Source organism: Electrophorus electricus, chromosome 7 (assembly GCF_013358815.1).
Source record: "Electrophorus electricus isolate fEleEle1 chromosome 7, fEleEle1.pri, whole genome shotgun sequence".
NCBI lineage: Eukaryota > Metazoa > Chordata > Actinopteri > Gymnotiformes > Gymnotidae > Electrophorus > Electrophorus electricus.
In genome coordinates, this window is record NC_049541.1 from 15,008,926 (window position 1) to 15,022,832 (window position 13,907).

General features: G+C 42.7%; 1 protein-coding gene across 4 annotated transcripts in view; it reads right to left on the reverse strand.

Moving 5' to 3' along the window:
• Positions 1–7,777: 7,777 nt before the first annotated feature.
• The window catches only part of tfec (transcription factor EC), a 35,981-nt gene continuing 29,851 nt past the window's right edge, over positions 7,778–13,907 (reverse strand). For all 4 annotated transcript variants that reach the window (XM_035528357.1, XM_027019767.2, XM_027019768.2 and 1 more), the window contains 5 exons: positions 12,243–12,288; positions 11,054–11,110; positions 10,872–10,947; positions 9,900–10,047; positions 7,778–8,859 (listed from right to left, as the gene is read on the reverse strand). In XM_035528357.1, the coding sequence (XP_035384250.1) occupies positions 8,389–8,859; positions 9,900–10,047; positions 10,872–10,947; positions 11,054–11,110; positions 12,243–12,288 (798 nt within the window). In that variant the 3' untranslated portion in view covers positions 7,778–8,388. The remainder of the gene's footprint in view (positions 8,860–9,899; positions 10,048–10,871; positions 10,948–11,053; positions 11,111–12,242; positions 12,289–13,907) is intronic.

The window sequence follows — 13,907 nt, forward strand, 5'->3', positions numbered from 1 at the left end:
CAATTTGAGCTTTTTGTGCAGATCCATATGCAGCTCCTGGTTTAATGATTTTTATTTTACAGACATATGTTACAGACATATGTGCTGCAGTTTGGACGTCATTAGAGTCTGTTGTGGATATTTCTCTGAATATGCATGTCATAGTCTTGTATGAATTGTGAAAATATTAGCACTCTTCTTGTACTATTGAAAGGAATTTTAATTGTTACCTTTTTTTAAAAAAAATCTCTTTATTGTTTTATAGATATTTTTTCTTTCTTTTCTTTTTTTCTTGAGAATCTATTTGATTTTTAGTACGAGTGTATATTCGGGTGTTGCCATCTTTGTAGTGTAGAGCTTGTGTCTGAATAGATTTTGTTGTACTGCTTGTATGTTTTTAAGAACTGTGTTAAAGCAGACCTCAACAGCAACGATCCAGAGAACCCTAATTCGGATCCTAATTCTGCTCCAACACTGGCCTCTAGTGGCCACTGCTTTCTGTCCCCACTGTCAAAAATGAAATGACCTTTTATCAGATTCAGTCACTCACACACACACCTATAACGGCTTCAGCTGTCACGTTCAAGCTTCCACTTCTTCCCTAATGATGTTACAATTGCCCACTTGCCATACTGGCACTGAAGAATTCCTTTAATTGGAATTTCAAGAGTTTGCCCCTCTTATAATCAAGTCTCTCAGGAATACAGAGCTGTCTGAAGCCTGTAGGCTAACACAGTCAGAGCAGCAGAAAGGTTTTACACTCCTTTTTGAGCATTACTACTCCCAGATTTCTTTTTTATACCAGACACATAAATGCAGCTTTATTTTCAAGGTACATCTACAATACATCTCTAGAAAGAGACACAAACAATATAATCCTCATCTTTACTGTGTTTACAACCACACTCAATAGGTATGTTTATTAATGCCTTTAAGTCCTCTACAGTCATGAATATTGTATACCTGTCCCCATTTTGACCCCACGCTCTTGAATCCCTCTGTGTCCCAGCACCTGTTCGCTCCCTCCTCCTGTCTCCCCATCATCCTCTCCATCAGCATCTTGCTCTGCTGCTCTGTGCTCGCCTCGTCACCCTGCCATGCCCCGTGTGGCCATGAAGCTGTACTCAGATCTCTGGAATACGGTAAAACGGCGAGACGGTGCTCTGCAGGCTGTAATAGACGTAATAGGGTCAAGGCTCTGCATTTAATAAACAATTACCTATTAATAATGCATAGGTCCATCTCTAAAGGGCCCGGTGGTGGCCCGCTGTTGGATGAATAATGCACAGGGCCGTGGTCAAACGGGCCGGCCCACGCAGCGCCAATTATCTCTGCGTGGTAACGAGCCCACCCCTACCTTCCTCACCCAAACCTGCCACCGGAGCCCGTGTGCGCTCTCACACATGCACAGGGACACCCAGAAGAGCAATGAAGAGCCATTGGCCATCACACGCCCTGGCCATCACACACACGCGCGCGCACACGCATGGATTAAACTTTCATTCCAGCTTATTTTATTTGCCTGATTTCCCTGCAGTGCTTAGAGGGAGGCCGGCTCCATTATAGTGGCCTGTGGCTCCAGACCTGTCGCTCCCATTTTGAATTACAAATCAATCACAGGTCCCATCCGCCGTTCCCCCAAGGTCACTCAGATTAGTAGAGGTTATAGCGTAGAGTGGCGGTCCGGATGGCAGATTAGCATAGAGCTGTACGGGGGCCTGAATTAAGCAGTGACAGGAGCCTTGCCACGTGGACCAGCACTGCTCTCTATTTGAATACGGAGGCACCGAGAGGCTGGCTGGATGAATTGGAACCAAGGCCTTGCGGATCAAACGTGAAGCGGCACAGTTAAACGGGCCCGTTAGCTTGCCAGGTTCCCACAGGCTCGCGCTTGCTGCCGTTAACGAGATCAACGTCTGGCCCTGCTCAGAAACTCGGCATATGCAGTATATAATACCACCGGCCTTTAATGCAGTTTACTTTGTTTGAATGACTTGAATTCACATCTGCCTAAGTATTTAAGGTACGATTACATTATTTTAATCCAATTATTGGTTATATTATTAACTATCAAATAAAAATCTTTTTTTTTTTTTCAGTTTTACAGTGTGTTGACCTCAAATGTGAAATTGTGTTTGTGTGATGCACCCATCACCCATTTTTTAAATCATGCATTTGTCTTACTCAAGGTGATGTGCCTTCAAAATAGTTATTATTAATAACCACTATTCAAATAAATCAGCCAATTGATGAGTAATCTGCATTTAAAACATTTATCTCTTCATTTGGAAAATACTAATTAAACAGCAATGTTTGGATAGCTCATGTTTTATAAATTGACTAAATGATCACACATTTAAGTTGTTCCCTCACTGAATGTAGCTGAATCACTTGACTCGTCATTTGACAAGAATCTAAATAAATACACATATTTGGGTCATAGTAACCCAGTTTTTGTACGTGAAATAAGACAGAATTTGCCTTAACAGAATTACCTAGGTGCAGGCTTGACTATGAAACCTAAAGGGCTAAAGTTATTGCATGCTTAGCACTGAGCTCATATTTAAGATTAGCAGGTTAAAAATCAGATGTAGGTTTTTTGTGAAACCTACATTTACTTTTTTTTAAATAAATCTATTGATAATCTCAAAAGAAACAGAAAGTGAATGAATACCCTAAGCACATAAATAAATAAATATGCGACAACAGAAAAAGCCATTTGGATGTATACAAACAGAACCACACAAACCCCCAAATCAGAATCCCAAGCCCGTGCTCTTACAAACATGTAAGTCTAGTACCTCATTACGTTCCTGCAGGCTGTAGAAATTTCAAAAACACACACATACAGAGAGAAATAATCTGGCCTTTTTATAGAATATATCTTCTTACAGGTGCCTTTTATAGATTTACTGTTACAGATTGTAGGTCACGTGTTGCTTTCCACAACTGGAGCACCTAGCTATACCATCTTCATTACTACTCATTTTCTGTCCATGAGACCAAAGCAAATCAGACTTTAATCAGATGATAGACTATGTTCACACAGTAGTGACACCTGCATATCAGGCCCAGCAGTCAAACAATCATTTAAACGCATTTGCTGTAACTTAGAAAAGAATGGAAATGCCCATGAACTAGAAATAAACTGATAGAAAAGGGAAATTGCTCAGAAACGCCACTATGTGCTCTACATCAACACACTTTTTAGGATATGCCTGCTTTTCAGCAATTAAATATTTTTGATTAGCAGGGGTCAGTAGTAGATTCTTTCCATAGTTTTCAATGGGCTTACACAGACTTAGTAGAAAAGACAAAACATCATGGCAGTTTAATGTGACAAGTAAGTACAGCCTTTCTTATAATAGATTTACTCTACACAATTGCTCCAAAAAAGAGGCACTGGTTTAAAGACTTGACAAGTATAGCTGCAATCTCGGGTATCCAGTGGAGGCGAGGCTACATGATAGATCATTTAGGTAAGGCAACAGATGGACTTTCTCTAACTATACACTTATAGTTGTGTGTTTCTAATGAAGTGGGTGGTAAATGTAGGCCCTAGTTTACATTTTAATCACCAACTACAAATTTGATTCTTTACACTAGCCAGATTAGTTACATTTTAGGAGAACATCTCCAAAACCCTTTCTTTCCCACAGGACCTGCTTTTGGGTACGCAAAGGTTTTATGCTAGGCTGCATAAACATTTAGGCTAGTAAATTAGCTAATTTTGATTATTTAAATCTGAGGTAATATTAAAGTTTTGGGAGTTAAAGTTGTATAAGTCTATATGGTAGAAATATTGCCTAATTTTAAAATAACAGTAAACAGTAAATAATAGGAAGAGTAAAATGTTGTGAAAGGTTATGTTTTTAAATCATACAATCTGTGAATTAATTAAATATCTTGGCTAATGTTTAAAATGGGCTCCTTGTTGACACATACCTGAATGGCTAACTATGTGTTTTTATATAGCTTGTTCACACAGAATCCATATGAATTGCATTTAAAATGTGATTGGACACCCTACATACCAGACTGGGATTTACTTGATTATTAAAATATTATTCACTTGAGTTTTAAGTTAACCCTCCAAATGACCAAGCCTGTCTTAAGACCATGTGATTTTTAAAGTGTAATTATTTGACATGCTGTCTGAAATATCTTCAGATGCACTATTTGAACCAATAACATTTAACCTAACATTTTACACTGGAATTTAAACAATGAATACTTGAAACAATGAATAGTATTTCTAGTTCTTAGATGTATGAAATGTGAATTATGATCTTGCAAATATATGTATAGCTATAAATGAATATGCATTCATACATATGCACAGGAGGACTGGAGCTGCAAATGTCCTGTGCCTATGATTTATTTTACAGGATGAATGTTTTGCTGGAGATCACTTCCAAATTAGCATTAAAGAAACCTCCCGGCTAAAGGACAGCATACTCCTTGCCCCATACCAAACCCCACTACGCTCGCTTGCTCGCTCTCTCTCTCTCTCTCTCTCTCTCTCGCTCTCGCTCTCTCTCTCTCTCTCTCTCTTCTGTACATTTGGGGGGAGGGAGGCGGGAGGCACTTGTGTGTGTGCGTGTGTGTGTTGGGAGAGCTGTAGATTCACTTTGTCCTAATGACACATTCCTCTCTCCTCAGCCGCATTCGTCCTCCGACATCCTGTCCTATGATTGAAAACACACTCTGCTCAGCCTTCGCTTTATTGTGGAGCACAGCGCAGCCCGAGACACCTTTGGCCCCCGCGTCCTCATCTGTAGCACATCTGGAAGTGTGCACTCAAATAATTGGAAGTCAATTTGTTTGAAGTTATGTTTTTGGCGTCTGGTTCAATTCAATCGAACTGTCTGGAAATTACATTGCAGGGTTTTATAGCATGGGCCCAGCTGGGTTTTCGTCTCTTTGTATTGCGTTGTTAATACGCCGCTCTCCGGCCAGTGATGTGAGACTTGGTGCAGTACCACTGGAGTGCAATCCTCATAAACACAGAATAGGTTCGCAGCCCCAGAGGATGTTGGGATGGTTAAGTATGCTGCAACAGAGAGGGCCAGGGAGTGGGCGTGCATTAGTGCTCACACAGGGTCACAAGAGGATCCACAGTCCTTCCTCACTTATCAGTCTAAAAGCGGCACTTGATGATGCCGAATTGATTTATGAACTGACATAGTTTAGTATGTGTACCTGCTTTTGTGACAGTCACTGTTTAATGGGAGAGAGTGATAGCTGTTGGAGAATATAGAGGTCTGTGTGTGTGTGTGTGTGTGTGTGTGTGTGTGTGTGTGTGTGTGTGTGTGTGTGTGTTGAGGTACAAATCAGGACTAACTATTAGAGTTGCCTGTGGCAGCTCTGCCAGGTAAGTGCTGTGTGGTGAAGGCTCTTGGGAGCTTCACTCACACACACCGTATCAGCACTCGCTGAGGATGCTTGGATAGTTCTCTTCGCCCTGACAGCCTCTCACAAGCCTGGGCTTTTAGCACTCTGCACTTTAACATATATGCAGGGAACGTTAAGTTGTGTAGCTGTTAATTTTGTTGAGCAGTTGATTCCGTTAAAGCCCCCTTTGCTTTTCTATCCAGGTATAATGTGAATGTAAATTTCATGGAATGGATCACAGACTACAGATGCTCAAGTCAGTTTTGAGAAGTATGTAGTGGCGATTTACTTCTGGCTACCGTGAGTAGGGACAGGCATGAGTCGCGGTGCAGTAGGAGACACGACACAGTGTATTATCTCCATCTACTGGTGAGTTACGGGAGTGAGCGGAAAGTGGACTGGTTGTACACAGGACAGCATGCGGCCTCCAAAACAATGCAGTGGTAAAAAAATAATGCAAAAATCAGGGTTGTGGCAGCTTAATAACTGAGATCATATGAATCTAAAGTTTAAAAAGGTAAATGCTACAGTTATAAACGGAAACAAAAAAATCAAAAGCATTATATTCTTTGTGTAAAAAAAAATATGGTTTTTTTTTTTATGTGTGTGTGTCTGTGTTTCATATGCCAACTCCCTTGACAATGTCCAAGGGATATCTTAAGGAGACAAGAGACTAATTAATTAAATGTTTATCAAATAATGTTTGGCTTTCTGTTTTTGGCATGCCTCCAAATATACCAGCATTCCGCTGAGATGTTGTGGCCTGTTGCTGAACCTATGATGACACTGCAGTAAATGCATCTTCAGCTGCAGTCACGAAGGGAAATAATATATGCTGATACAAAATCCACAGTAATTTGATACAGTTCATGGGAGACACCAAAGCTGACTACAGATGACCTGTTTCGCAATGCTGCCGTGGTCCATATCCAATTTGGTGAATAAGAGGTCATTTCTAAACAACTTCGATTTAAGATTGTTTCCAGTTAAAATGTATACACTGAGAAAGGAAAAAATATATATTTGTTGTCTGGCATGTGTCCTTTAATTGCTGTAATGTAAAACAAGTAAGGCATGATTACAGAGCTAGCCTCAGCAGTGTTCTTATAAACATTCAATTTTTTCTGTTTACATTAATCACGTTGCAGGATATCAAAGCTCTGTATTGGCAAATGTAGAGCGCTACTGAAAGTGGCTGACAAATAGGAAAAGTTGAAATGCACTCATGAAAATTAATTTCATAAGACCTTCCCAAGCCTCCCTGTGTTTTCCTTTTAATGAAAATCCATATTTACTTTCTGTAATTGCATTGGCCAATTACCCGTAAACATCAGTCGGCACTTTGTAGTGAGTGTCTGCATTTGATAATGATACAGTGGTTCAATTTTACTTTCCAGCCATAGAGGAGACATATGCCAAAGCTTTCGATTTCATTATGGAGGAACATATAAGCTAATAACATTGTAAAACATTCATTTCAGCAGGCTTTGATGAGGAACACAGGCCAGCCGCCCAAATGCATTGACATGGTTTTCTCTCGCCAGTGTTTGTTGTATTATTAATGCATTATATCATTTTTGAATTTGCCTAAAAAAATCTCAGCTAATGAAATTTTACTTCAAAAGACTTAGTTACTGCCATATAGTTCTAAAACAAGTCAAATTAAACTTCAACTAAACTTGAGGAGAGAGAGCTCCTGAGCAGCATGGGAAAAACACCCCTACTTGTTGCTAAGTATTCGTGCGGGTTTATATGTACTGCTGGGTAGGACGTTTGCTTTCTGGGAGGGGTGTGGGTGAGTGGCCCAAAACCCTGCCTACCATAATGTAACCTCCACATGGTGGAGTTCTGCAGCTGTGGTTAAGCAGCCCTCCTGCTCCGCCGTAATTATGCCTGTTTTCTGCATCTCTAGGGGTTGTGTGTTTGGGGTGGGGGGAGGGGGTTATCCTCATCAGTGGTCAATCAGGATGTCACTCAAATCCGGAACCTCTCAGCTGCCTGTTCTTCAGACAGGCCAAGACCTCATCAGTCCCACAGCTTTGCAGAGTAGCTCTATTACACAATCAGCGCACTCTGTGTGTGTGTGTGTGTGTGTTTGTGTGTGTGTGTGTGTGTGTGTGTGTGTGTGTGTGTGTGTGTGTGTGTGTGTGTGTGTGTGTGTGTGTGTGTGTGTGTGTGCGAGAGAGAGAATGTGTGTGTGTGTCTACGCCTGTGTGTGCATGAAAGTGTATGTGTCTCAGAATTAGTTTGTTTGGTTTTTTTTGTAGATCATAAAAAAATTTTGTAGTTGATATTTTAGATTTAAAGATTTTTTTAGTAGACATTCACCTTAAGAGTAAGGAATGAGAGAAATTCAGGGTCAGTTTATCAAACAGGGGTTTACTGTATTTCCCCCACCCCCAAAAGTTATAAAAATTATTAGATTGTCTAAGGATTTTTGTTTTTAACAATACAATGATTAAGACATATAAATACATAAATGCATATTGTCCTTAAAAAATACTTTATGAACCAAAAAAATAAAAAGGCATGTTAGGGTTTTGCCTACTAATTGTATATGTATTGCATCTTCTTTTGAGTGTTTGTAAAGCTAATCAGTTTTGCTTAAGGCTCTGCAGAGATTTTTAAAAACCCTGTTCTCTTCTGCTAGTGGTTCTTATGAATGCCATTATGTTACATTTTACAAATATACAATTTCCATATACCATTGTGTAAACCATGCCATAAGCATGTACACTAAAGGCAGTCCATCAGACACAACTGCACAGTAGATAAGTATCACCAGATCTGTTAATTCTCCCTTCTTTTTATCTTTTTCTTTTTTTATCGGCTGTATCTGACTCGACACTGGCACAAAACCCAGAGACGTGTCTCCCTGTTCCTGTAGTCGGAGGATGTAAGTCGTGTGGTCCGCGTGCACAGAGTCTCTGCTTTCTCCTTCCAGGAGCACAGTGGTGTGGCCAGACGGCAGCGGTCGGGGCGGAGCTAAGGACTGAGCTCACAGGTCGCCCTCGGTTAGAGGTCGTCCCCATTGTCCGTGCTGAAGCTGCTCCGCCGGCTGCTCTCTTTGGACGCGGCAGGAGAGGATGCTGAGAGCAGGGGGTCGGCGCTGAACGGCGACAGCGCCTCCTCCATGAGGAACTCCTCCAACCGGTGCTCCTCTTTCAGCGTGGTGCTGAAGAAGTCTGTGAAGTGGGAGAGCGGGTCCGAGAAAGTGGTGGATGAGTCGGCCTGCTCCCTGGAGGAGCCTCCTCCTCTCCCTACAGGGAGGGTGGCAGGCAGGGCGCTCCTCTGGATGTACTCTGCGCCGTTCAGCTCCTCCTGAGCGTAGAGAGGAGGCTGGGCAGCCGGTGGGACCTGGGGCACAGTGGGCACCAGAGGGGCCTGGACTGACTGCTGCTGCTGCTGTTTGAGGAGGTGAGACGAGATCTCCACCGCTCCCAGAGCGTTGGGCAGACCGTGAGCGCGAGCCTGGATCTCCAGCTCCTGTTGTAGACACACCCACATACACTGGTAGATTAGACATCAGGTATTGCGCTGTTGCCAAATGTCTCAGCACCCTGAATGTACAGGATCTGAGGCTCAGGCCTCAGTAAATTGCCATGACAGTTGCTGATAGATGGAGTTGAAGCAGCGCCTTCATTTGGTCAAGGGCTAGCCTTTCAGTAAGGCACTGCAGTAAAGACGACAGGCTGCAGCCAGTTAGCTGTCCATCAGAGTGACGTACAGGGTAAGAATGAGGCTTACCTGGGAAAATGCTGCCTGTCCCTTCATGTCATGGAGTTAATAACACTCAAACTGACTCAAACTGCATAATCTGACCGGTGAAACCTCGTGTAGTTAAAACACTGAAAAAGACTATATGGGAATGAAAAGTGTGCGTGCCTATGTGTTTGTCTGTATGTGCCTTTCCTATAAACTCTTAAATATGTATCTGTTGCAGTAAATTAAAGATTACATTGTATGAGCTCTGAATAACTTAGATGTGCCATTTTCATGTGTGACTTGCGCTGTGTGTGAGTCTGTGTGTGAGCACTGACTCTGCGCACATACAAAGCTGTGGATCGGTAGCTGCTGAATAGAGAGATTCAGAGTAATTACTTCAGAGGCTAATTGCGATGTCTCTGTGTATGAGGACCGTTCCGAGTATGTCAATACCGCGGGAATGTGATGCATAATTTCAGACGAGGGGGGACGAGAGGTTTGGCTCTTCTGCATTATTAGGCCTCGTAATCTAATTCCAGGCCCATTCGTCTCCTGACAGAGCTGTAGCACGCTATTTATTAATCAGGTAATTACCTCAGCTAGCTTGGCTCCAAAGCAGAAGGGGAGGCACCGTTAGAAACATCAGTAAGATGAGCTGTTCAGCTGTCAGGGGGGTGGGGGGGTGGAGAAGATGAGGGCCAGAATGTGAGTCAAGCTGTCCGACTGCCTGTCTGACTGTCTGACTGTCTGTCCTCTGAATGTTGCTTTCTTTATTGTAATTTTTCATTTCCTACTCTGTATCTGCACACCCCCTGTCTCACCTGGATCCTCAGCAGGAGCTTCCGGTTAGCCTGCTCCAGTTTCTTCTGCCGGTTCTCCAGGTCTCGGGCGTGTTGCTGCTCTTTCTGCAGCCACTTAATGTACTCCACAGAGGCCTTGAGGATGGTCCCTTTGTTCCAGCGCATATCACTGCCAGAGAATGGCAAAGATAACCTTTCTCACACAAGCTTTGCATCAGCAGAACCGTCACGCATGCAGGAAAAATACCCTCACAAAAAGCCTCTCTTTTATTAGGAATAAGAAATGGTGACTTGCACAGCCAATTATTCATTCTCGGACATTACATTGCCTTTGAATGGGAATTTTAATAGAATAGTTAAGTGTGTCTGCAGAAGGCCATTCTATAGCCCCTCTGTGGTAAAATTAATCCTTGAGTAAAAATAGGTGTCAGAAAAGGTAAGAAAAAAAAAAAGAACTTTGGAATCTGAAGTAAAGTACAGCCATTCCCAATTCCATTACTTTGTAAAAAGGAAGGAAGTGTAGTAAAATTGTCTCTTTCTATGTAGTAAGACGTTGGTCTGATCAGAGCTAATAATCTCCTTTATCTTGTGCTAATGGCACAGCGACAACGGTAACCTTCCATTTAAATTCTATCAAAAGTTCAACTGAGCTGCGTCGCCGGATTCCGTCTCTGGCCTGAGTCACGTCTGTAGGTCTGATTGTACTTCAACTTTGCGCCAAATGGCACGTGCTTCACCTTTAACCCCATTTTCATCCCTCAAATAGAGCTTTGCTTGGAGCTGCAGATAGCACTTAACACTGGGCGTGCGGAAATCGCACAGCAACTCTTCAGGTGGAACTTTGAAAGTGGGATAATTTTCCTCTTGCCTTTCAGTTGCCTCATACTGCCCTGCTATTTTGCCATTATTAGCATGGGCTGTGGGTTATAAGAGTCAACAAACTAGGCAAATGGCTTTCTGTCTCAGAATCAAAGGAAAAGTAGTGTCACTCACGGGTCGTTTGACTTTGGGATCAGAGTTCCAAGTTCTTTGATTCTGTAGTTGATGTTGTACCGACGCCTCCGTTCAACTACAAAATGAGAAATGAAATACAGTCATCCGTCGTAGCACACAGGCCAACGCGATGGTCTTTGCACTGACGAGCCCTAAGGGGTTTCAGGGAAATGGCATCTTACTCAGATTGTGGTTGTCTTTCTTCTGCCTCTCTTTTGCCAGGACCCTGGTGTCGTGCTCTGGGAAAGGGAGAGAAGACAAGGCTGATGAATGTTGAGGAAATTATGTTGGTGAAAGATTCAGCGTAACCTAAACATGCCCCAAATCTCAGAAATCATGCCTTCAGTACAAATTGCGTGCACACAGCCTCACCCACACTCTCACACACGCATACACATGCACAAACAAGCAGAATGAGCTTTCTTCATCCTCGCAGACCCTCTACTCCAGCTCTGCGGCTCATTGCAGAAGCACTGCGCGCCCCTTTTTAAGATGCCCTCACTGACAATTAACTCAGCTTCACAAATTTGCTGACAAGCCAGAGCAGGGTGCGGGCTGAGTACTCTAGCATTCCGAGTCTCACTCGCATTCTCTCAAATTATGTAATTGGGGTCTGTGATTGGATTCCTCAATTCATTTCTGCTGTTTCAATAGGGCCGTTTAAGCCCTGTGTAACCGCTCATTGTTCGGCTGCACGCTTATGTGGAAAAGACGGTAATTGACTTATTTTCCCTTCTCAGGGTGAAGACTTCTTGAGGCACCCTTAATATTTCCTAAATCAATTAGCTTTACTTGATGCGTGACATTCATAAGGGGGAAAGAGAGGCCTTTGTGCCAGCTGTACCAGCCAACTGAAGCCATGGTAATGAGAAATACATGCAATAAAGCAGCAAGTCGAACAATGTGCACTTTGAGTGCCCAAAATAAGCAGACAGCCAATGACATAAAGCCTATTGGCATGTTTTCCTTTCATGTTGAACCTTATTATGTTTAAGGCACTGGTCCTAAATTTACAATTCAGCAGATGCGTTACAGTAGGTAGGCCGTGCCCCGTAGTATTCAACTCATGTTCTGAATACTAAAACACTAACTCCAGAGGGGAGCATATATTGTGTTCTTGAAATGAAAGTCCTCTCTTGACATGGCTTTGCTAAGAGCAGGGCCTGGTTTCCCAAAATCATCGTAAAGTCCAGAGTTTGGACTGAGCTCTGGAGTCAGGGCTTGTCCCGCCACCCGGCCTTGCTTTTGGGAAGCCAGACCCCCAGTGGCTGGACGGATGGCAGCTGAGCTCCATACCTGTGACTTCCCTTTTAACAGAGAGCTTTGTGGGGCATGAAGGGGGTATCAGTCCGACGTGAGGGGCGGTCATACCTTGGTCACCACTGAAGACCTCCAGCATACTGCTATTCAGGGGCACCTTGGGAAGAGAGGACAATGGAAGGGAGAGGGTGAAATGGATTCCTCTGTACTAGCCATTTATGTACTTATGCATATTAATATATTACTATTTGTCAAGTACAGAAGATGAATATGTGTATCTGACACTTATCTGCTACAGTATTAATGTTTGTTTACATTAATTACTGATATCTAAGAGTCTTTTTTTCTTTAAATGCCAAATTGTCAACTCAAGGTCCAGCAATTCATTATATGAGTGATGATATAATGATATATGATATGGTGATTTAATGTCTCATCCTAGAACGCGTGACAGTAACACGGGACTCGTCATTTGTACTTGTGTCATTTTCCCATGCTCAGTGTTTGACAGGAGCAGGGTGTGAAGGGTAGCGTCTGCCAGCGTTGGCATGCCGCGCTTAGCACCACGCACGGCCTTGCACAACCGAGCACCAGGCAAGCCTCCAACAAACTCCATCTCTCGTAACACACTGGGCTTGCACTCTGACTGGGAATGTTAGATAAGGATTATCAAAGCTGTCTCAGAGCAATATGAAATCTCACAAAATCATATACTGAAGGCCAAGGAATCTGTGAAAGGCCAATGTCTTTGTTCTAAGGTGAATTCCAGTTTCTCAGGCCAGTGCGGTAATGGTTTAAAAAGATGGCCAGTGTTGGAGAGCTGGAGACACAAGCAGACACTGTTTGACTGCTCGCTTTGCTGTGCTCGTTCTCTCTGATTATCTCAGCCAAAGAAGAGGGTGCTTATCAAAATGAAAGATTGCTACAGTCCCTAGACTGCCGGCGTTGTAATCACTTCAATCCATTCCCATCCGTGTTCACGGATATGTTGACATGGGGAGGCAATGTGATGCATCGCACTGTATGACTAATTAGAACGAATTGATCCGTTTAAGCACGGTATCATTTCTGAACAAGCCCGGTGGGAGACTAGGCATTAGGCCAATCCAGTGCCTCACTGCCTCTCTCATACACGATCTCTCTCACTCTCTCTTTCCTATCTCACACTGCGTAACACTATTATTCTCTGTCGCTCTCTGTCTTTCTTTTCCCACTGGAATGCAATTTGACAGTTTCTCTTTCAGTGTTGCATGCCTCTCTAGTAAGTTCAGGTGTCACTATAATCACTACTCAAGCAGTTCTTTGTCCAGGCACAAGCATCAGCAAAATGCTGCAAATTTTCTAGGTGGTCAAAGAAATACAGGGAATACAGGGGGCACTTGTATCCCTAAATGCCTATCTACGTATTTTTTTTAATGTTTTAGTTAAATTGCATTTCCTTGCATTTCCTATCTGCATATGAATCTCCCATACACACTGTCTGTCTTTCTCTCTGTCTTTCTCTTTCTTTCTATCTATTTGACTGTCTATTCACCTCACTTTTTTATCCCTCTTTTCTTGTGTTTTTATTCAAACTGCCTTTGATGTGTAAACTTTCTGGCCTAGGCAGTCCCCATGGAGATGAGAGGCGTGACCGTCCACGCATTGCACTCCTTACCACTTTTTCTGCATACCACGCAATGCACTGATTGTATTAGGTGGGTAATCTATATTGTTACACATCTTAGAATAAGAGATCATTTAAGTCTTTCCCCCACAAATACCATGAACTTTGAC